The sequence below is a fragment of the Camelus bactrianus genome, chromosome 2 (assembly GCF_048773025.1).
Source record: "Camelus bactrianus isolate YW-2024 breed Bactrian camel chromosome 2, ASM4877302v1, whole genome shotgun sequence".
Taxonomy (NCBI): domain Eukaryota; kingdom Metazoa; phylum Chordata; class Mammalia; order Artiodactyla; family Camelidae; genus Camelus; species Camelus bactrianus.
Genome location: NC_133540.1, coordinates 77819747 through 77842289, shown reverse-complemented (window position 1 = coordinate 77842289; position 22543 = coordinate 77819747). Strand labels below are relative to the sequence as shown.

At 34.8% G+C, this 22543-nt stretch overlaps 1 protein-coding gene across 2 annotated transcripts in view; it reads right to left on the bottom strand.

The window, feature by feature from the left end:
* Positions 1 to 22543, bottom strand: part of ADGRL3 (adhesion G protein-coupled receptor L3) — an 822802-nt gene that overhangs the window by 69072 nt on the left and 731187 nt on the right. Inside the window, exon 24 of one of the 2 annotated variants that reach the window (XM_074344100.1) lies at positions 2989 to 4687. The exons of the other annotated variant lie outside the window; for it this stretch is intronic. Within the exon in view, the coding sequence (XP_074200201.1) occupies positions 4611 to 4687 (77 nt within the window). The 3' untranslated portion in view covers positions 2989 to 4610. Of the gene's footprint in view, positions 1 to 2988; positions 4688 to 22543 lie in introns of those variants that run through there. 2 annotated transcript variants of the gene reach the window in all.

Below are 22543 nucleotides of genomic sequence, written 5' to 3'. Positions count from 1 at the left end.
GGTTAACTTGGGAAGCTAAAGGGTTATGTCTGGTTAGGAGTAAAATGGACCTTGAAATAAAATCAAATTTCACGCACCTGGTCCTGACATTTTAACATAGAACCATATTTTAATTTTTAACCTGCACACAGATCACCTGAGGTTCTTCTTAAATGCAAATCCTAATTCATAAGAGATAGGGTGCGGCTGAGATTCTAAATTTCCAGCAAGCCCCCTGGTAATACCAGCGTTGTTGATCCATCGACCACACTTTGAATGGCAAAGGGAATGCAGCCTCTGGCCAAATATGAGACACTTACTAAATTGTTTTCCAGAATCTCTTTTGTAGGAATGTTCCCGTTTCTCTCCATCAACACTGGTAGAGTGGAAATCATCAAGATCATACTTGTTTCATACCCAGGGGTGAGTCCTGAGCTCAACCAATCAGTGCTTTGTCAAATATTGAGAATTGAGACCCAGAGAAAGTCAACTTAGTATTCCTCAATCACCTCATAACTTTACACAGATTCCAGAGCAAGTGTTAGTGGTAATTTTCTACCTAGGAGACAGGGAAAGAGAAAAACTATCCTGCAATGGAGATAAAAATAAAGCATAGTATTCAGAGAAAAACAGACATAAGAGGCACCAAGAGAGTAACTTAGTGGGTTCTTTAGTGTGTTTCCATTCTAATTCTATCCCAGAGGCTCAGATACATTGCTGCCCTAATAAATTATCTGTTTTCTCAAGCTGAGTGGGTTTCCATTTTCTTACAGCCTAAGCAGTGCTAACTTTATAGTCTATATATCCACATGCACGTGAGCTTGGGAATCATAATCACAGCCATCTCCTTTATGTGAGGTGCTAAGAGTCTGTGCTGAACAGGCTCAAAGTATCTAAGTAATAATATATATGACACACATGCACATTGTTGTAGTGAATTTTTGTACCGAATACGTTATTTCAGTACATCTGTTGCTTTAGAATTTGGTTCTGAATAAATAAAGATAGCAGTCGTTAAACTTGCAGATGTGCAATGATAGAAAAATCTATTAAGTGACACATAAGAGTGAATATTATATCTCTATAAGCTAAACAAATTGCTTTAAAAAAAAAAAAGTGTGCATTTCTCCTTTCAGAATCTCAGTAGTTAATCATGATGCTGAAAAATCTTACATTAAATACATATGTTGATTTCTAACAAAGGCCCCAGAATGGTATTTTCCTTTAGATAAAGGTATTTTAAACTACCCTGATGCTTATATTATTATTCACAGTATCTATTCATATTTAACTGCTTAAACGTTTAGCCCGATTAAGCAAAATGTTTATAAATAAGCAATGCTATAAAAACACCTCCACATTTTGAGCTCTGGCCAAATCAACTTCCTGTAAACATTCAATGATGAATTCTATAACTGAATAGCTAATAAACCCATCTAACCTTAATCTGAAACTGAATTCACACATTTACAGCAATCAGATCATTTCAGTAACACAAGTGTTATAAAGCTATCAGAAACTAGGATCTGAAGGCAATATCAAACTTCCTATTTCTCATGTGTTTCAGCTAACTGCAGTGCAAACTCAAAGTATGGTTGTTAATCCTAAACACAACAAATAACATTGTTTGAATAAATCACCAATATTAAATTTCAGGAGTAAATCTATAACGTAGAACTGATTTCGTGAAGTAGTAACTCAGACTGGTCCCAAGGTGAATTTGTAGCCAAAAATTCACATTGTACAGTTAATACATAAAAATGTCATAAATTTACAGTAAAATTGATGGAGATTGCTAGTGCTTCCAGGGTCTTAAAGAAGCAAATGAAAGTCTTCTTTAGAGGAGCAAATCTTCATCTCAGGACTCAAAAAATACTCATGGATAATTTGCCCTCAAAATATAAGCAGTTCTAAGAAAAATAAATCTAAAAGTATTCAAGGAAATAAGCCATTATATGAAAGAACTAGTAAAAAAGAAAAAAAAATCAGACCACAGAAATAGACCATAAATTCATCAAATATTTACATTATTAGAATAAAAAGTAATTATGATGGCTAGAATTAAAGAAACAAAATAGTTTGTTTTTGTCTATCTTTAGGGAACTGGAAACAACAAAGAAAACAAGAGCCTTGAAAAAACTCAAAGAGAACTTACATACATTTAAAATATGGAAGTTGAAAATAGAGGCTCAGTGAGTGGTTATAACATTAAATTAGAGACAATAGAGCGAAAGAGTGCAACAAAAGTTAGGTAGGAAGAAAGTACACAGAATGCAGTGCAGAGAGGAAAAATGTAGAAACTATGAAAAAGGTTAACAGATGGTGGAATAACTGAGAAAGTCTAACACAGTTCAGTTACCTATCCAGAAAGAGAGAAAGGAATTAATTAGTAAAGACTGTGGCTGAGAATATCCTATAACTAATGTAAGATGCCAAACAAAAGATTCTAGAAGTCTGATGTGTCATATATAGAAGAAATTAGAGAAATCCATGCAAAGAAGAAACATTTTAATGAAAGTGCAGACAGCAAATAAAAAGATATAATAAGTTAGAAAAAAAGACAGGCTGTTGTCAAAGGAATGAAAACTAGACAGTTAATGCTTTAATAATTAAAAATGAAATCTAGAAGATGGGAGTATTCGATCAAATCTTCAAAGAACAGATCCTGCCAAATATTACAGACAATTGAAAAAGAAAAAATCCTCCAAAACTCATTCTACTATTCATGGAAATACATGATATTAAACCCCCAAAAAATATTATAAGAAAGGAAAATTACAAAAACATTTCACTCATTAATATAGATGCAACATCCTAAACAGAATACTAGCAAATAGAATACAAATGTAGTTTTCAAATAATATATGTTGGCCAAAATCATATCCCAGTTATGTGAGATCAGGTCAGTAATTTCAAATTCATACATTTAATTCAACACATTAACAGATTAAAGGGGGAAAAGTGATCATGTATTTAGATTTTTAAAAAGTTTAATAAAATCCAATACCCATCATAATAAATATTATTAGTAAACAGGGAATATAGAGCAGAACATCCTTAATCTTACAAAGAGGATAGACCTAAAGTAATTATCATCTTGACAAGGAAAATATTACAAGAGTTTTTTTTTATAATCAAGACTAAGAAAGGATGTACAATACCAGTACTTTTATGCAACATGGCATTAGAATTCTTGGCAAGTGCAATAAGAAAAGAGTTGACCATAGGTAAGAAGACATAAATTTAACTAGATCACAACTGAGAACACTTATTAATCAAAAGATAAGGTAAAAAATATTTGCAATGTACATAACAAAATACAAAGATGTTATTAAAAAAAGAACTCTAACAAAACAATGTGAAAAACTTTTAAATGATAAAAGAAATGGTCAAAAAGGATGGAGACTTTTCAAAGAAAAAAATGCCCATGACCAATAAAAACTTTAGTAGTGACCAGGGAAACACAAAACAAACAAACAAACAAAAATTCCACAGTGAAATACCATTTTATATGCACTCAATGACAAAAATTAAAATAACTAACCATTCCAAGAGGAAGAGATAGACACAAATCCAGGTTTTGTAAGAATCCGGGGGTTGACTTAATTTGGGGTTCTCTCTCTAAGAAAAAGACATAAACAATAACTAATAAGAAATTAGATACAAAATTTAACATTTATTCAGAACAAGAAAGAAATCATAATGTATTATGTCTTAAAAGTGGATAAATACCACAAACACCATAAACCAAAACAAATAAACAAAACTTTTAAAAATTTCCTTTTGGACATATCTTTTTAACAGTATTTCCCTAAATTTTTGGCTGCATATTTTTTGTATTGCTCTTCAAATAATAATTTTGGAAATTTTTTAGGAAACAGAATAGAAAGATAATTCCAATTTTTAAACATGATTGAAATTTGTTTCTAATATTGGGAGTGTATAAAAATTTCAGCTTTATGAAATTAGTAGTAGTAGTATCATTTAGATTTTTTAAAAGATTTTTGTCAATATTAAGAAAACCTCTCCAAGTTTTTTTCATAGATGAGCTATGAAATTGCAGGGCATTTAAAATTTTCTTGTGCAGGGAAATATGCTTAAGAATTGTATAGTCATTAACCAAATTATTGATAGCCTTACTGTGTTATATTTTATGATATATTCATCAGTGTTAGTATTTTTGGGTCACATCAGCTGGAAAACTTTTTTTCTTTTTATATGAGCCACACATCTGAAACTCAAAGGACAAATGCCTTAAAAGGACTAAGATGTGCTCTTATATGTTGAGATGCATAAAATGAGATTGAACATGCTGATATACCTATTTGCAGCATGTCTACAGGTTTGTGCCCTACAAAACACTGAAGGTGTAACAGATTCTACTGTGTAAGATTTTTTTAAGTGTATGTTTATAAGTGTACATGTGAGTTACTGAGTGTATATCAGACAGGAGAGAGCTTCTGTTTCCAATAAATATCAAGAACTCCTTCTGCTTACAATTTTAAACCTCTGGAAGAATTTTCCATAAGTAAGTTCTTGCACTCATGCTTTTCAAAACTTATTTCTCCTCCAATTCCACACATATTTTTGTCGCCAGGTCCTGTAGGACAAGTTCCTATGGTGGCTCAGCCTCAGGGTGGAAGGTTCTGTGTGGTGATGGCAGGTGAGACGGCACGATGCGCGCATGGAGAACTTCCGGAAGGCATTCCTACACCAACATGGCAAACAAGAATGAAATAGCTGGAAAGTGGCTCTGTAAACCACAGAAACATATTTCTCTCCACCTAAAGCATTTATCCCCTTAGCTGAATCTCCAAAATTTCTATGGCAGTCTACTGCCATCAACCAGGTAGAGAAGTATGACGGGAAAAACTGAATGGAAAAAAGTAGCAATCAATTACAGTCAAAATACTTTATGCTGCAAATTTAACCAAAACGTATGGCCAGTGAATACATTGCCTAAGGCCTTTCCAAGGATTTGGCTATTTGTAAGAGAAACATTTAGATTTGAAAAATAGAGCTGAAAATAGAAGAATTCTTAAAAAATTATAACCCACCATATTCTTATCAAAGGAAGCTGATGTAGATGTTATCAGTAATAGGAAAAATAGACTTTAAGTCAAAAAGTACAGTTAAAGATAGTTATTAAGACAGTAGTTTCAGTTCCCCAGAAAATATAACCTTCTTAATTCTAAAGAATTTTTATATTAAGGTAAGAACAAAAACTTAAAATGTACTAGGGAAAAATAGACCAATCCACAGTGAGGCAAGTAAAACTTAAAAATGTGATAGGAAAAAAATCAAATATATGAAGACATTCATATATATATAAATGTTTCATAATTTTAAAAATGTGTAAAAATAAACTTAATAATGTGTGGGATAGCACTAGTCAGGAAACGTCTCTGAGTCAGGAGCGCACATGAAATCACTAGCTGAATGAGTGAGGGAATAGCAGTGACATACAACCTATTTTCAACAGATATTCATTTAATTAATAATGACTTGAATGATGAAATGGACTGGTTTCAGTGCTATGAAGACATTCATATGGATAGAAAAAGGAACCTGAATACTATGTTTAACTGTTTAGTTTTATTAATTAAATTTGTTTCCTATAAAATGTTTTAGTTTTCTTAATCTCATCACTCAATACAAAAATAACCTTTGACGACATACATTTGTTTGTCTCCAGTTTCATTCCTCCTCAGGATTAAAAAGAGTGGGTTAATCTAGTCGATGCTTGGTATTCATTTGGAATGGATACCAAATTTGGGCAGAGAGCTCCATTATTAACTGCTTTCTACCATCTCATCTCTTTTACCTACGGTTAGGCTAGATGCACAGTGTCATCTGAAATCATTTAAAAATTATTTCATTCTAATAAAGCTAGTCCCTTAAGTTAAATGAATGTGCCCTTCATGCTGCACGGTAACCTCCTGCCAAAAGCATTTATTCAACTGAGAGTGAGGACACGTGACATCTTCCTCCTGCAGGCACCACTCACATTCCCTGGCGTGAGCACCACAAATGCAATTCTATTAGAAGTAATGAAGTAGGAATGTCAGGACAATTATCTGCAAACGGTTTGTGTCTGTTCAGGCTTTTTCACAGCGCAGGGGAATAAGCACTGCAGCAGAATCTCCCTGCATGACATTTATACGATGTTTAACTCATAGCTGATTTTTTTTTCCAAATGGACACCCAGTGTCCTACTTGGAAGATAATTTTGGTCCCCAAATTAGCTACCTGCAATGAAGTAAAGAGTTTCTAGTTTGCAATATTTAGAGAGACAAAAAAAAAAAAGTGCAACTTTTTGTTTACAATGTAGAGGTGGGCCTGGTGGAGCTGGAGATAGACTGGCAGGTTTTCACTAGTTGTATGACCTGGGGCAAGTTACTTAGAGTCTCTATCCCGTTTTCATCAAATATAACAAGGGGAAATAGTTATCACCTAAATTTAAGATTGTGCCAGTAACCATATATGATTACCGAGGGAGATAAAACTTGTACAAAATTTAAGTCAGCACTCGTCATACAATAAATGGTTAATAAATGTTAGCCATTATCCATAATAGTAAAAATGAAGAAAATGCTAACAAAATTTTATTCCGTGACTATCTAGATTTAATTTCAATGATAATAATTTATAAATTGGTTTCTTTTCTTCTATGACTCTCCATTCTACAGGGAAGTCAGGGTAGCAGAATCAGTATAGAGAGGAGGAGAGCTGTAGGCAGATTTCTAAGATAACCTGTAATGACTATTGCCTCCTGTTACTCATGTCCTTTTATGATCCCCTTCAGTTGTGTGTGGGATGAATTGAATCCAGCAAAGGTACTGGGATGGTACTACCAAGACTAGACTCAAATCTGACTACCCTTTGCTAGCATACCTTTCTCTTGTCTAGCTTGCTTCCTCTGGTGAAGCCAGGCGCCACGTTGTGGGTGGCGCTACAGAGATGGCCAAGTGGCAAGGAAGTGAAGGAAGCCTCTGACCAATAGCCAGTGAAAAACTGAGGCCCTGAATCCTGCCACAATTTGGTGAGTGAGCTTGGAAGCGGACTCTAGTCAGTTGAACCTGACAATGACTGCTGTCCCAGCTGACATCTTGAGTGACTTGAACACAGAGCACTTGAAACTGTGAGATAATAAATATTGTTGTTTTAAGGCAGTCAGTCTCAGGGTAATATTTTATGCAGCTATAAACAACTAATATAAGGAGGAACAACTTGAAATCTGAGCTGTGTTTTCCAATAGATCAAACAGTCTTTAAAGAAGAATTAGGGAACATGAATTAGGAGCTTTATGAATAAACTCTAAAGCAGCTGTTCTGTAGAAAAGATTATACTTGCTCTGTTATTTTAAAAATATAAACCTGCTTCTGTCTTTTAAAGTATTCTTCTCCAATAAAAATGAATCCAAACAAAAATTATTTTAGAAACTGTCTCTGTGCCCAGCTGATGTCTTTATGATATTTAAAATGACTATTTCAGTGGTTTTTAAAGGCTTTATAAAGATTTATATATGATTTTCTGGAGAGAAAATGGCAATAAAAAAGGATTACAATAGGATATTAGGCAATAAGCTCTCAAGTTCAAAAACAAAGTAGTTTATCATTGTAGACTTAGCAGTTAACACAGTTTCTGGCACACAGTACACACCACAGATTTGTTTTTCTTGCTGAATGAATTGAATTATTTAAAAAGAAGAACTATGTATATAGAGCATAAATTTTGGAGCCAGCCAGATTTTCTTTCTCTGCCCACCCTAGTTGTGTGTCTTCAGGTAAGCCACTTACTTCCTTAGAAAGTAAAAATTATAATAAAATTTCATCTAATAGAAAAAATGCTTTGAGAGGGACATAGTTCTTACAGATTTTAAAATATATTGTGAAGATATTTTTAAACGGATATTATTAGAAAAAGAGTAGGCAGACAGTTTAGTGAATCAGAATTAAATGTCCATTAATCAATCTAAGCAGACTTTTGTAATTTAAGAGTGATAAAAGTAAGGTTTCAAGTCATTGAAGAAAACAATATTTGGATAGCAATGTTTAAACAGCAGGATGTATATGAAAAACAAATGACATGGGATAGTTATGACACATATGAATTACTATATTAAAATTCTCTAAATAATCTAACCAATTTGTTAACATACTAAAATAATAATTCAACACAAGCATAACAACCAATCTGTTAGAAATGCGATCAAAGGATATAAAGCATTAGTTTGTAGAAAACACACATGATTGCCCAGTATATTCATGAAAACAGCTCAAATCACCCCTTTTTCTTAAGTTGCATTCATGAAAGGCAACATAAAACAGTGATATACACCTGGTCACTTGTTAAAGTGCAGAAGATAAAAGGTAATAATATCAAATGTCAGTCATGGCGGGGAGAAGAATCTTTCCTAAACTGTGTGTGAAACTACAATGACTAAGCCCTTGTTGAGGGAAATCTGCCCCTACCTATCAAAATTAAGAATCTGTACACCCTCTTTTCTAGAATATTCTGAAATGATGTTGTAGTGGTATAATGTTGGATCTGCCAAAATCCCATCATAAAAAGAAATGCAGGAACTGAATAGCAAAAAACAAAATCTCACAGCTAGCAACTACAATAAAAATGACAGTCTTTCTGTGGACTCCGAAACACAAGCAGATGGGGGAAGATGACAAATAATTATAAAACTGCAATTCATAGTGCCCATTGGAGGGATAAGAATGAAGTGGATGGGGATCTGAATTCCTTGAAAGAAGGGGAATGCCAGAATTCTAAAAGATTTTTACCAGAAAGCCCAGCTGCTGAACACGGGAGAGTTTCTGCACATTCCAACTCTGGGGAGCAAGGGTTCCCCGGTAAAGTCTGACAGGATGGGGCAGTAGGGTCACTGTAAACACTTGAAACTAACCAGCCAAAACTTCCACCTCCAACAAAGAGTCCCACAGAGAGAAAAAAATGGTTGGGAATAGAATTCAAGCTGAGCAGGACAAGGGCATTATAAGAACATAGACGGTCTGGATAAAAATAGAAGAGGGGCACTGGATCAGGAGAGTTCAGAATACATAAAACCATATCCTTTTTTTTTTTTTTTTAACACTTATGAAAACAAGAAGGATCCGTAGAACTATGAATCTAAAAAAGATATTTTGACCCACTTCTCCTTTCTAAAAGTTCAGGAAAAATAATTTCAGATAGAAATGGGCTACAGAAAGTGATTGAAACCCATACAAAGTTTTCAGAAGTAAGAGAAAAAATGTGGAGCAGAACTTCCTACAGACATGAAAGCAGGCCAGACATACTCAAAAAAGATGGAAATGATAAAGGGGAAAAAAGGGCTTAACAGACCTAGTCAGTCTCAGTGAGTGAGTTATCTGATTCCTGATTCTGACAACTTATAAAACAATTGGCAATTGAAAATATGAACACTGACTAGGTACTGGAGAATTTTAAAAGAATCATTTTTAATTTTAAGGCATGCAAATGATGTCACAGTTATGTTTAAATTAAAACAGTTCTCTCTCAGAGAGACATAGTGAAATATATATGGATAAAATGGCATGATTTGCTTCATAAAAAGGAAAGTAAATCATAAAGATGATTTTCTTCAAATAAAAAGAGAAGGGAGGAGATAGATGGGGATATAGATGAAATAACACTGGCTAATTGTTGATAATGGTGGAGGACGGTAAGTACATGGGAGTTTTATGTTCATCTATTTTAATGTATGTTTGAAAATGTTCATAATAAGTTAAAAATGCACACATCTTTGGCTTGGCAATTTTACTTCTAGGAGTTTATCTACAGACACACTAACATGAGTATAAAGAATATGTGTAAAAAGAACACCAGAAAGCTAGAACTAACTTAAATTGGAAGTTGAACCTGGTTGGAAAACTTACTGTTATAAAAAATAATAGAAATGTGTATGTACTGCATAGGAAGCTGTCATTGGACTACTTATAATGTAAAAAAAAAAAAAAGCCATTTGCAGAGAATTATTTCTCATAAGTAACATATTAAATCTGCATATAGAAATGTAAGTCAGTGAAAAGTATGTAATTATATAAAGTGTGTATATAGATTCATGGAAACATACATACACGTGTGTGTGGATGTATAGACAGACACAAATACACATTGGCATCTCCCTAGGAAGTTTGTAGAAGAATATGCACCAAACTGATGTCAGTGGCAAATTTCATAATATGATATTTAAAAAACTTTTGTTATTGTTTATCCATTTATTTACTTATTCACTTAATAATTATCTAGCAAGTGCCTGCTATGTCCTCTTCCAGGTACCCAGATGACACTAATGAATAGCACAGACATAAATCACTACCCTCGTGGAAATAAAATCTGGACAGACAGATAATATGCCAGATAAATAAGTAAAAATTACAGTGCATCGTGGGAAAAATTAAGAAAGAGTGGGAGGGGGAGACAGCTGAATTTTTAGATCACTTGGCCTGTGCAACACCCCCTAAGGAAGTGCGGGAAGTAACCTGGGATGATCTTGGGAAGGTGCACCTCAGCAGAGGGAACAGCCATGTCCAGGGCCTTTCGCAGGAGCACACCTTCTGTCTCTGAGGACTCGCACCGAGCGCCATGTGGCTAAGGGGAGAGAATGAGGAATGTAGGAGACGAATTCAGGGGGAGCTGGGGGCCTGATCACGTAAGGCCTTGTGGGTCTTAGTGAGGACTTACTTTCTGACATTGAGTGAGATGAGAGAGGCCATCAGGCATTTTCAGATTGTTTTTGCAAATACTAGCTTTGGGGGTTTTTCTTATGTGACTTTTGTTTGCTTTGTAAGTTTGTATTATTTTCACATGAAAATACTTATAAAAATACTTCCGCGGTTGTCTGTGTTCAGTTTAGAAGTCTGACCATTTGCAGAAAAGGAGAGCATTAGCCTGGCTGCCAGCTGGCTGTCATCTGTTTGAGGACCTATCAAATCAAACCTTAAGTCATTTTTAAATACTTGTGTGTTCACCTCTGCACTATTTTATTTACTATCTATAACCGCTTGCTGAAACTAGTTTCTTCACCTGCTACTCCATCTAATTATATTCCTCTTTTTGCTCTTTGCTCCTCTTAATTCCAAATAATGGAGGTACCTGTACTTGGAGAAAAGATGGAGAACCCAGATACACCCAGAAATGTCCATTTAAGCAACATTTTACCAAGTGATTTTACCAACTAATTGCCTACCATCTATAAGTGATTAAATCATGCTAGTCATGTGTGCCCTGTGTGACTTGAACAGAGTTCTACGGGACTGACATCTTTGGGTAAAATGGCATGGACACATACGTGGCCGTCACCCCCTAATAGGGTACAGCAGCATTCATTCAATAGCCATCTCTTGGCATGTTTGCCCTTTTGGCCCTTGCTAAGCCTTATCTGGTGCTAGCTTTTAATTGAGTAGTTAAGTGTTGGTATAGACAGCTTTTATGCATGAGTCAAGGAAGAAGAGAAAGATTTGTGTTGCTATCAGGTTTTAACTGAAATGTACTTTATTATCTTTTGACTAAGTATTTCATTGCCATTTTCATAATGATTACAACCTTGAAAGGGAACTCTTTTGATAACTGCAAGCTGGTAATGAGAAATCATGCTGAGCTGGAGCTAAATGATAGCTGAGATTTCCCCCACAATAATACGTAATCCACGAAGGATTAGAATTAAATGAAATTGTCCTGTTTTAAGCAGTCTAAAAGGAGACCTTGATGCAAAGCTGTAGTCTAACGTTGAAGCTTAAAGCACTGTCACGCTTTCCTTATGTTTAAAAAAAATGGCATTATAATTACCTTTTCTTACCTCCATGAAAAAAAGAAAATAATAATTTAAATTGATTCAGTGCTCTATCAGCTAGGAATTAAGTTTAGCTGCACATGACAGAAAAGTCTCAATAACAATGACTACAATATGAGAGCAGTTTATTTTTGTTCAGGTGAGAGAGGTCTGAAGGTGGACAATTCAGGATCATACAGAGTAGTCACCAGGGACATATGCTCCTTCAATCTCTAGCTCTACTGACTGAAGCACATGGATTCCTTTTTCAAGGTTGCCTAATAGTCCAGGATGGCTGCCGTGTATCACAAGTTCTAAGTGCTTTTCATAGATTAACTTACTCAGTTCTCATAACAACCCTATAACGTAGGCAAAGTTACTGTGTTTTGCCGATGAGGAACCGAGGCACTGAAATGTTGAGTAACTCACCTATGTCAAAATCATCCGAGATTTTAAGCTTGCTTTCTGGTTCTGAGCATGTACTCCTAATTGCTAATGCTGAGCTTAACAACCTTTTTTTAAAAAGGGCCAGACATTCAATATTTTAGGCTTGCCAGCCACAAGGTTTCTCTATGCCTATTCAACTCCACTCTTGTCACTCAAAAGTAGCCATAGATGACACTAGAGGAATGGGCATGAGTGTGTTCCAGTAATAGCTTCAGGCCATACTTTACCTCCCATGAATAGCTATCCAACCACTCTAAGAGGACAAGGATGACTGGGGAGGTAACATGCAGTTGTTTATTCACCGAAGAATGAGTCTACCCTATCACTCCTCTCCAATATCTTCTTACCAAATAGAGGTTGATCGAGATCCCACTGATCGAGAACTGGGTTTAGAAATCAACGGATCATGGACTGAGTAATGAATCTCTACTGTTCTTTCTATATTAATTTCCTTCTTTTGCATCCTATGATTTATCCTCTTAATATTCAGTTTATGCTCTCTTTGAGGAGACTCCCAGCAACTGGTTAGTAAATTCCAGCTTTTGCAAATCTTGTGGTTAAGAAATGTGTTTAAATTTATTTAATCTAGTCTTCCTGAATTTACTTGACCTACAGAAAGCCCCCCAACCCCACACACACAATATCTCAAAGAACAGAAATATATCAGAATAGTTTGGGAAACATTGACTTAAGTCTTAGGGTAACTTCCTTATGCTTCATTGCTGCAGAAATGTCATCATGATAGAGATTATTTTGAGGGTTTGATAATTTTTCCAAATTCTTTGACTAAGAGGTATAATGTAAGCATTCATTTACTGGAGAACCACTAAGCTTATTTTGAAATCAGTAGATCTTTTTTTCATTTCTTCTGAAGAACCACAAAATGGAAATCATTTTTCAAAGGCTTTATCTCTAGTCCTTTGTGTCTCAGTTTAAACACAGTAAACATTCTCTTGCTAAGCTACAGTAGTTTTGGCAGAGAAAATAACCCTTGCAGAATGTGTTTTAAAAGTTCCTGTTACTTGTAAGTGACCCTCCACCCTCTCCCGTTTCTCTCTGTTACTTTCCTTCCCCAAGCTGGCTTAATGCAGTTTGAGGTTCAACTTTAAGTTCTAAGGGTATCGCTATAAGGTTTGTCACAAAGGAGATCTGGTAATAGCAGCCAAATAAAGTGCAAGTCAGGTCATCCATCCTCCTCTCACTACAAAAATCTTTATTAAATGCCTATTCTGGGCAAGGGATTGTTCTGGGCATAGTGTTGAATGTTTGTGGAATAATTGGAAGTAATTATTCAGCCAAGCTGTTTCTATCCAGCAGGAGTTACGTATTTATTAGTCCACTGACTCTAATGGTGTGCTGTAACTTAGTATGTAGTAGTGAATACGTAACTAAAGGGATAATTAAACCTCAGTAGGGGCATAATTGCTGAATAGCATTCTAAAACTCTGGAGATATTGGAGCTTCAACTCACTTAATCAAAAAGGGTTTATTATTTGTGTAGACAGCTTGTATTTTCCCTCTAAAGGATGGTCTTTACAGCGCCTGTTTTCCGTAACGGTCACATCAGGATTTATTTGTAGCACAATATCCTTAGTTACAATAGTCTTGAGGGTTATAATCCTTTTAAGCACTCCTTTCTCTTGAAAGCATTTTCAAACACTTTGGGCATGCGACTATATAAACCCCAAGTGTGACTTAATCCCCAGTATTTTGGTTTGTTCTTGAAGTTGGCATTCCTCTGAGAAAAGTGAAAGTATATGTTGATTTTGTATGTCCTTAGCATTTGTGTAGGAAGACAAGAAATTGTTGAACGCTCTATCATCTTAAAAACTTTAGTGTCCTGAGATTATGCAACTGCTTTAATGTGAAGCCTCTGTAGATAAAGGAATAGGTCTTTTTAAGTAATCAAGTTCCACAATTCCAACATCTAGGCTTTTAAATCTAGCAAACCTTCAGTAAAGCATTATCATTCAACTGAATTTTATTTTCAAACTTGGCAAAATTTAATCTTCTTTGTAATTAAATCACAATTAGGCTTTAATTATTCTAATTAAAAATTTGTATGATTTCCTTATGATGGTCTCCCCTGTAGTCTGTTTTAAATTAAATCTACTGGAAATAGTAAGTAATTTCTTCTGATGTATAGCCAAGGTTTTCCATCCAGGACTTCAAATTATTATTTTTTTTTTAATGCGATCACTCAATTAGTTTTTGTTTTTGTCTAGCTTTTAGTATTTTTGGAAGTGCTTCAAAAGAAAAAGGAAAATTTAGTAGCACTTCTAGTTTGTTTAGTCACAAAAATTTCAATAACCACCCCCACTTGAGATAAAACTCAAGATACTATTAAATAAAACACAACTCTACAGTCATATGGATCCCTGAGCAGAGGAGGCAGGACTGTAATTGTCATTCTTTTGGTAGAGCTGGAAACCCTATGATGTTATACAGGGAGTTGGATCTTCTTTTTCACTCAGAATGTGGAGGACCCCAGAGGATGTTGCATACATGAGACAGGAGGGAAGGGGGCAGGGCACAACCATTAAAAGAATGACACAGCAGTTAGCACCAAGATGGCAAAGGATTCAACTCCCAGTAGAACTTGAACTTCCATATCCTCACCCTCATACAATAGCTGCTAAATGGCACTTCCACAGGTGCCATGACAGTTCTGAGACTGACCATGAAAAAGTCAAAAAGTGGGTGATGGCCCAATTCCTGGGAATCCCAGCCCCTTCCCCAGTGTAGTTGGAATAATCCTCCCTCTTGTCAGCATATGAAGTTGCCCAACCCATGAAAACCAACAACCCTGTGTGGGGTGGGAGAGCCTCCTTCTCTCCCTCTCCTTTTCTCTTGCCTTCTGAGACGGCCCACAATCTGTCTATGGAGTATGTACCCACTTTTACTTTAAACTGAACACCTACCCCCATGCTTCACGGCCTCTCTGTAGCCTACATTCTGTCTGTAGAGTATGTCTGTATCTCTCTGAATAAATCTACTTTTGCTCCACTGTGGCTCGCTCTTGAATTCTTTCCTGTGCAAAACCAAGAACTGTCACTTGATGACGCTCATCTCAGGGACTCACCTAGGATTTGAGACATGGCCATCCTCTTGCATCCCACATTTTTCCTGTATCATACGTACTCCTCCTTTGTGAAGTTGGGGAAAAACTGATAGGATTCGCTTTAATTTGCTGTAATTGTATATTTGTATATTTTTCACTTAGTTTTCCTTCAAATAGTTGTGTGTGTGTGTTTGTGTGTGTGTGTTGGAAGTTAAGATCAGCAATTTATATTTAAATAAAATGCTTTTAATGCAAGGTATAGCTTGGTAAAAGTTCCTACATTTTTATCTGAAAGACTGTTTCTGACTGGTGGCAGCGTTCTTTTGAAATGTAACTGTTCTTTTATTCAGATGTGTATATGGGGTAGGGGTGTATCCCTCAGCTCTAAGCCTTCAAGGCTTGGTGAGAATAACAGCTTTCTGGCTATCTCTTGCTAATCCCGGATTAAACCTAATAGCATTTTCATTTCTACTCTTTTTTGAGAAAGAGTTTTCATCAAAACCAATTTAATTATCTTTTCAAGGACACGTAAGTGTTTAGAAAAAGTAGTATTTCTCTACTTGAAATTTTCAGACTTGCTGAGTGAAATTCAGGACGTTGGTATAAGAGAAGAGTGAGAAGAACTTAACATTTACTTCTGATTTTTCTAATGTTTACAATTAAGGGTTATTAAGGAGAGGAGAGAAGTGAATTGTAACTGATGGAAATGTAATATTGATTGAGTTATGGGTTTAATAGCTCCTTTTGATGAGCACTACACTGGTTAGATAGAAACAGAACTGAGTAAGCATGAACAGTGAAGGTGAGTCAGCTGTGCAGCATGGTTTAGATATGAAAGTGTGACATTTACAAGTCTCCTGTCTCAGATGGACTAGGTAAGACACAGCGTTGTAAGAACTGGTTCCATTCCAAGTGTGTTTGTCCAGCATCCCCCTCACATCAGCTTCCGGTAAGGCTTTGCTGCCCTATTTGGAGATATGAACAGTTAATGTAGGCTGCTCCAATCATACATAATCCCCTGAGCAAAATCAGTCCAGGGTAAGGGTAAGAACCAAGCATGGTAAATCTGAATCCTTCCTTCCTTGTGACTTTTCTGACTAAAATGCCCTTTCATATTTTAATCAACTGTTTTGATTGACAGTCCAAAGCCACTGCCAAACATGAGTCTGCCTATAAAACGTCTGTCCTGCTGCAACAGTAAGAATAGGGAACAGTTCTTAAGCATATATTATGTGTAAGGCACTGTTCTAAACATTTTAACAACTTACGACCTTTAACTCTATTATCCCAGTAACCTTATTGGGTAGATTTTCCCCCTTTTACAGAGGAGGGAACTGAGCTGCAGAGAGGAACTTGCTCATAATCACAAGCCTAGAAAATGGGGAAGCAGGTTTTTAACTCAGGCAGTCTAGAGTCAAAGTCAGGAAACTCAACCACCATAAGATACTGCCTCTTAGTAGGAAAAAAAAATCGATCACACAGGGAAAAACAGAAATAAGATACAAAGAAAATCTTTACTGTGTTCATTGTCCTGGTTCCTGATTGGCCTCGGCCTCACCCTTTTTTTTCCATGATTAGATGAGTTAACAAATTCCATTAAAATATTTGATGCTTTTTATTTGTTTAGCTTAAGCAAGCTTGAGTTATGGTTCTATTATTTAAAACCAAAGGATCCTAAAATACTTTAGTAAGAGAGGAGAAATTAGATCTCATGTGAGGCAGACATATTGCAGTAGGAAGGCTTCACCAGGAAAATATTTTTTAAAAACCATAGTAGAAAATGTACTGATCTGGAAACCTTGGTCTAAGAATTAGCTCCAACATGAATGAGGTATGACATTAAACAATCCCATGTTCTCTAAAGTCCTCAGTTTACTTATCTGTGAAGTAAAGGGATTGAACCTAAATGACTTCAAGGATTCTTGCAGGCCTGCAATTCTGTGAATTTACACTATTCATAATGGCTTAGAGTGATGAGTAAAGAAGTCCAGAGAAATGTGTGAAAATGACCTGAAAAAAAAATGTGATTGAGGGTTGAGACAAAGGTGGGTCTGCAAATACTGAAAGAAAGAAGGAAAATAAGGTAAGGACTGGCTGATGAGTAAATCTCTAGACTGCGTGAGAGACGATGCTATTGATTTGTACAATGAAGAATCAGAAAGATAGAAATGACTTTTGTGAAATGTAGAAATAAAAGGGGGAAAAGAGGGAGACCAACATGAGATTAATGGACAGGAAAAATTTAAAAGAAAAGAGATCTCTTATTTCTGTGAGATTAGTTGGTGTTAAGTCCGCATCTGAGGGAGACTGGTCAGGGATGTGGTCAGATGAAGGTGCTGGTCAGAGAGAGGAGAGGAGGGCTTAGGTAGAGCTCTGTGAAAAATAATGGGAAAGAAAACCTTTCTAAACATAACCCAGTAGTAACATAGAGCAAACATGAGAAAGAAGTGGAATGAATGATATAATTTTTCTGCTCTCCTTGTAAAATATTTTCTGTCATTACATAACTCAGGTAGTTGAGTTACCACCAAAAAGGAGTTAGGGCTCTGGATTCTTCTAAAATGTGTCAAATATCTATATTAATAACTTGTCTATAAGAGATGGCATATAAATTTCCCTGACCATAGTAGACATAAATGATTTATCATGGAATTCTTTCTTAGTAAACTTAGATGGAGCCCTCTGAAGACAGTGCTCCAAACAGGCATTATGATTTGATCAGTTGCCATAGAGTAAAAACTATTTGACACCTCTTTACTTTATCCATTAAAGTGATGTGTTAAGCAGCTAGGTAATTTATATGTATTCATTCTGCACATTATTGCTAACCATCGAAGGAGAACACTAGTGGGTGTGAGAACCCAACAGAAGAGGTTGTTTCTGTCTAATGAATGGTTACTGGTTTCTCTCTTACCTTCCATGGAGTCCTCCATGCTGTTCCTGTTTAAGAAAACTTTTAGGAATCAGTATTAGTTGTTTACTAAAACTTAAAAAGAAGAATGTAAATTGGGTGGCCAACAGAAGCTAAATATCAGCTGGGAATTATATTGAAGACACTTTGTTTACTATCTATTATGCATTTTATATAATAAAAAAGAATATCCTTCATCAATTTACTGCTAATTCTGTGGAATTACGCTTTTACAATGAGTAGAGTTTTGAACAACTGTGACACTGTACTAAATACCGAGTAGATTTATGGTCTGACAATAGTCAAATTTCCAGGGAAAATTTGAAGAGATTTTTGTTCCATGTAAATAATTCCTGATATTTATCTGTGAATTCTGCAAGATTTAAAATGAATAATTGACTTCTTTCTATATAATAATATTCATGGACCCTGAAAATGGTGATAGAAACCCAGATATTCTGAACAAGAATTTTGGTTCTAGATTTAAATAATGAAAAATATGATTTAATAATCCAGTTGATTTTTATTTAAACAATATATGATTCATCTTATAAACTGGGAAGAACATCATATTCAGTTGATTAACTAGACTCATCTAAAGATAAATTTTCTGTTTTGGTCATTCCTATACAGCTTTCCTGCTTTAGGAAAAGTTTTATAATATTTTGAGAATATTTAAACATGATTAATGCAAATACTTATCCAATTTTTACTAAAGTTTACTTTGTGATTCACAGTTCAAACTACACATTATATACCTTTGGGCTTTTAAGACTAACTTATACCTGGACATCACCCAGAGATTCCAATGTAACTGCTATATAGTGGGGTAGGGATGGGCTTTTTATTTATTTATTTGTTTAAATACATCCTAGGTGATTTTAACTGAGGCCAGGGCTGAGAAATACTAAGCTAACTATTATACTGATCCTCACAAGAACACATGAAAATAGCAACATAAGTTTAATCATCTTCAAACTAAGTAAATAAAATGTAACACAATTACTATGTTTGATATGGATTTGAATTAGTCTTCACTCCTCATCTTGAATATATTCCAGTTTGCATATTCAAAACCAAATATCATTAGTTATTATTTTAACCTTTTAGACAATTTATGTATACATAGTTTACAATTATAAAACAATTAATTTTAAAATTTCAGATTTTAGAAAAATGGCATGTTACACTTCAGAATGAAAATTAAAAACAAAAGACCACGCTTAAAAAGAAAGTTGGTATTCTTTTTTCAGTTTGAATCTATTTCTTCTTAGTGTGTTTTTCTGCAATAACAAAATTAATGAAATTCCATTTTCATCAGTTACAGTAGAATGGTAAAGACTTTCTAAGAGCATGAGAAATTATTAGCTTTAAGATGTATAAAGTGCAAGACAAGGGGCTTATATTTTAACATGACCACATCTTTTTCCCCAACATTTAAAAACAACTGTTACTTTTGGAATATGATTCCCTTGGTGGGATTAAAGTTATATACTACATATAAAATACATGCTTTTACATTCTATATAAGAAAATCATGGCTATCAAGATCAAAATAAAAGGGTTTAGTGAGCTTTTTTCCCCCAGTTGGAAATATAAAGATAATTAATATTTTGGAGATTCAGACATGAGTCTTATTTTTGGAGACCTGTGATTATCTGAAAGATCATGTTCATTATAAGGATTATCTAGTTCATAATTACTCAGAAATTTTTGTTCAATACCATCATGGGTTTTGACACTCTTAACATACAATCACCAATAGGAACAAGATTTTTTAATTTCAATTTACAAATAAATACTTCAGAGTTTATTACACATGAACATCCTTGGTACTTCTAGATAAGACATTTATTATTTATTATTTTCTGCTCCTGAGACTGACAGTAAATCCTGGTGAAGCATCTTAGGAAAATAGAGAAAAGTGAGCTGAATTTTCTCTAATTAGATATTCTACTCAGAGAAGATTCTTCACTGGCAATAAACTTTCTAGAACTGCAATTAAATAAAAAATTATAACTGATATTTTTAGAAATATACGTATAAAATTCAAAATGATGTTACTTTCTGGGCATTCCTTCATTTTCCACCTTTTGCCATATCTATTTTCCACCAACCATGTGATTAATCACCACTGTACCTACAAATGGAAGACTAGCAAGTATCTCCAATTGCAACACATAGATCTTTTACATACTCAAAAAATTCAGTTGAAATTTCTCTAATAACTATTTCTAGTGTGTTTCAGATAAGTGTTTAGGAGGAAAGTACCACTTTACTAAGATCTTTCATAATAAACAACGGGTATGTGTCTTGTTTTACATATATATGCAATTACACATATATATGCAGTTACACACAGACACACAGAGTCTCCCCCATTCCTGTGTCATTTTTAGCCTAAAGTTGTGTAGTAGAAGAGTAACGGCTTCAGCTTCAGTACTGCTGCATTTATTACCAATTTTGAGAATCCACTCTGTATATATATCCAAAAATATGAACAAATCTCTCTCTCGGTAAAATTGAACACAATCTAAAAAATCTGTTTCTTCTTTCCTATAATATATTCCCTAGTATCTGAAAAGAACCACTTAGGGGGAAAAAATCCTGATAGCAAGGCACAGTGTGTTTCTGAAGAAGAGGCAGACAGTCTAAGGGCCTTGGTACTAGGGGCACAGCCACACAGGCAGCCTTGAGAGCTTGTCTGAAATGCAGACTCTCAGACCCACCCCAAGACTAAACAAATCAAAACTTGCATTTTAACAAGGGCCTCCTGTAACACATTGCACTTTATAAGTGAGAAACATAATTGTTGAGTGAAAACTCTTTGTCTCCAGTTGCTGTAACCAAATGGCTATTTGGTATTAGAAGACAGCAAGCTATACTAAAACAAAGGGATTCTATGATTAGGGCAGAAATGGCATCATATTATTAATTACTCTTTCTCCACCTAAAGATTGGGACTAGACATTTAGTAAAGATACTTTTATAACATTTTATCATGAATTATAAACTCAATTAATATTGAAGGAGTCATACCTCCAGCATTTCATTGACGTAAAATACTTGGGGGCCGGGCAGGGGAACTCAGTTGTAACAAAAATATTTTGGGCAGTGCTTTCCAAACTGAGTTCCATGGGTTAATAGTTTTAAATTATTGCTCTTCAGATTTCTTGATTTCAGGGCCAAATAAATTTAGGAAACAGCCCAATGTATACTTCTCTTAGACTTTTCAGGGCATTCTCTGAATTCTTATAATAAAAAAGCTATTTTACTTTGTTTAGCTTATCTCCCAAATATATTTAAACTCAAAAACATTTTTTTCATTAAATGAGACCTGCTGAAAAACAACACACACGGAGTCTATTTAGTATTAACTAAAAATCAGTTTAAGAATTTTCTTGAGGATTTTGTGTGTATCAAAATCTTGAGGATTTTGTATTTTGTATCACACAAAATAGCACCTTATGTATCACATGCAAATTAGGTATTGTATTTACTTTACAGATGAGAAGCCCTATTGTTAGAAAAGTAATTTGTTCAAAGGTATAGAATCAGTGACACTTCTCTCTCTTTCTCTCAGTTGTCTGGAAAAATGGAATCCACTTTGAGCTCCTTAAAAGCAGGCTCCATGTTTTTTTACTCCCTTTATTTAAATGAGAGGGGATGGGTTAACTTCTTTTCAACTAATCATTTAGTTGATGCAGTGCAACATGGTTAAAAAAGAATAAAATGGACTTTAGACTGAGAGATTTTGGTTCAGAACTCACTGGCTCTGTGACTATGAGATCTGAACTTCCATTTCCTTCATAAAGCAAATATGAAAAAATCCATCTCACCATAGGACTGGAAAGATTCAATGAGGCAATGCAAAGTGTCAGACACAAACGAGGTACTCAGGAGCTAGGGATTTCTCTCCATTTCCTTTTCAGAATAGTTCTTATGAAAATGTATTTTCAATATTATAGAGTAGAGACATCTAAGTTAGATTTCTCCAGCTGATATTTGTACTCATTTTACTGATGCTAAGAGTTAGTAAAATAATCAGAATCCTTGAAAGTACCGAATGATGATTATATAATGTCTATCCTTGTGATCTACAACATAAACAAATATTTGTTGGGCCCTTTATTCAAAAGAAGAATGCACATCACAGCGCAGAGCCCAAACTCTCCTTTAGACCACTGGTGACTGACTCTCCTACTTCCAGTTTGAGATGAGGAGAAGTAAGTTGATCAGGCAGCAGATTTAAGACTACATTATATCACATCACTGGCAAATTTTAAAAGCAAACATTAAGTTCTTAATTTAACTTCCTCTCTTCCTAGAAAGAACAAGTAGA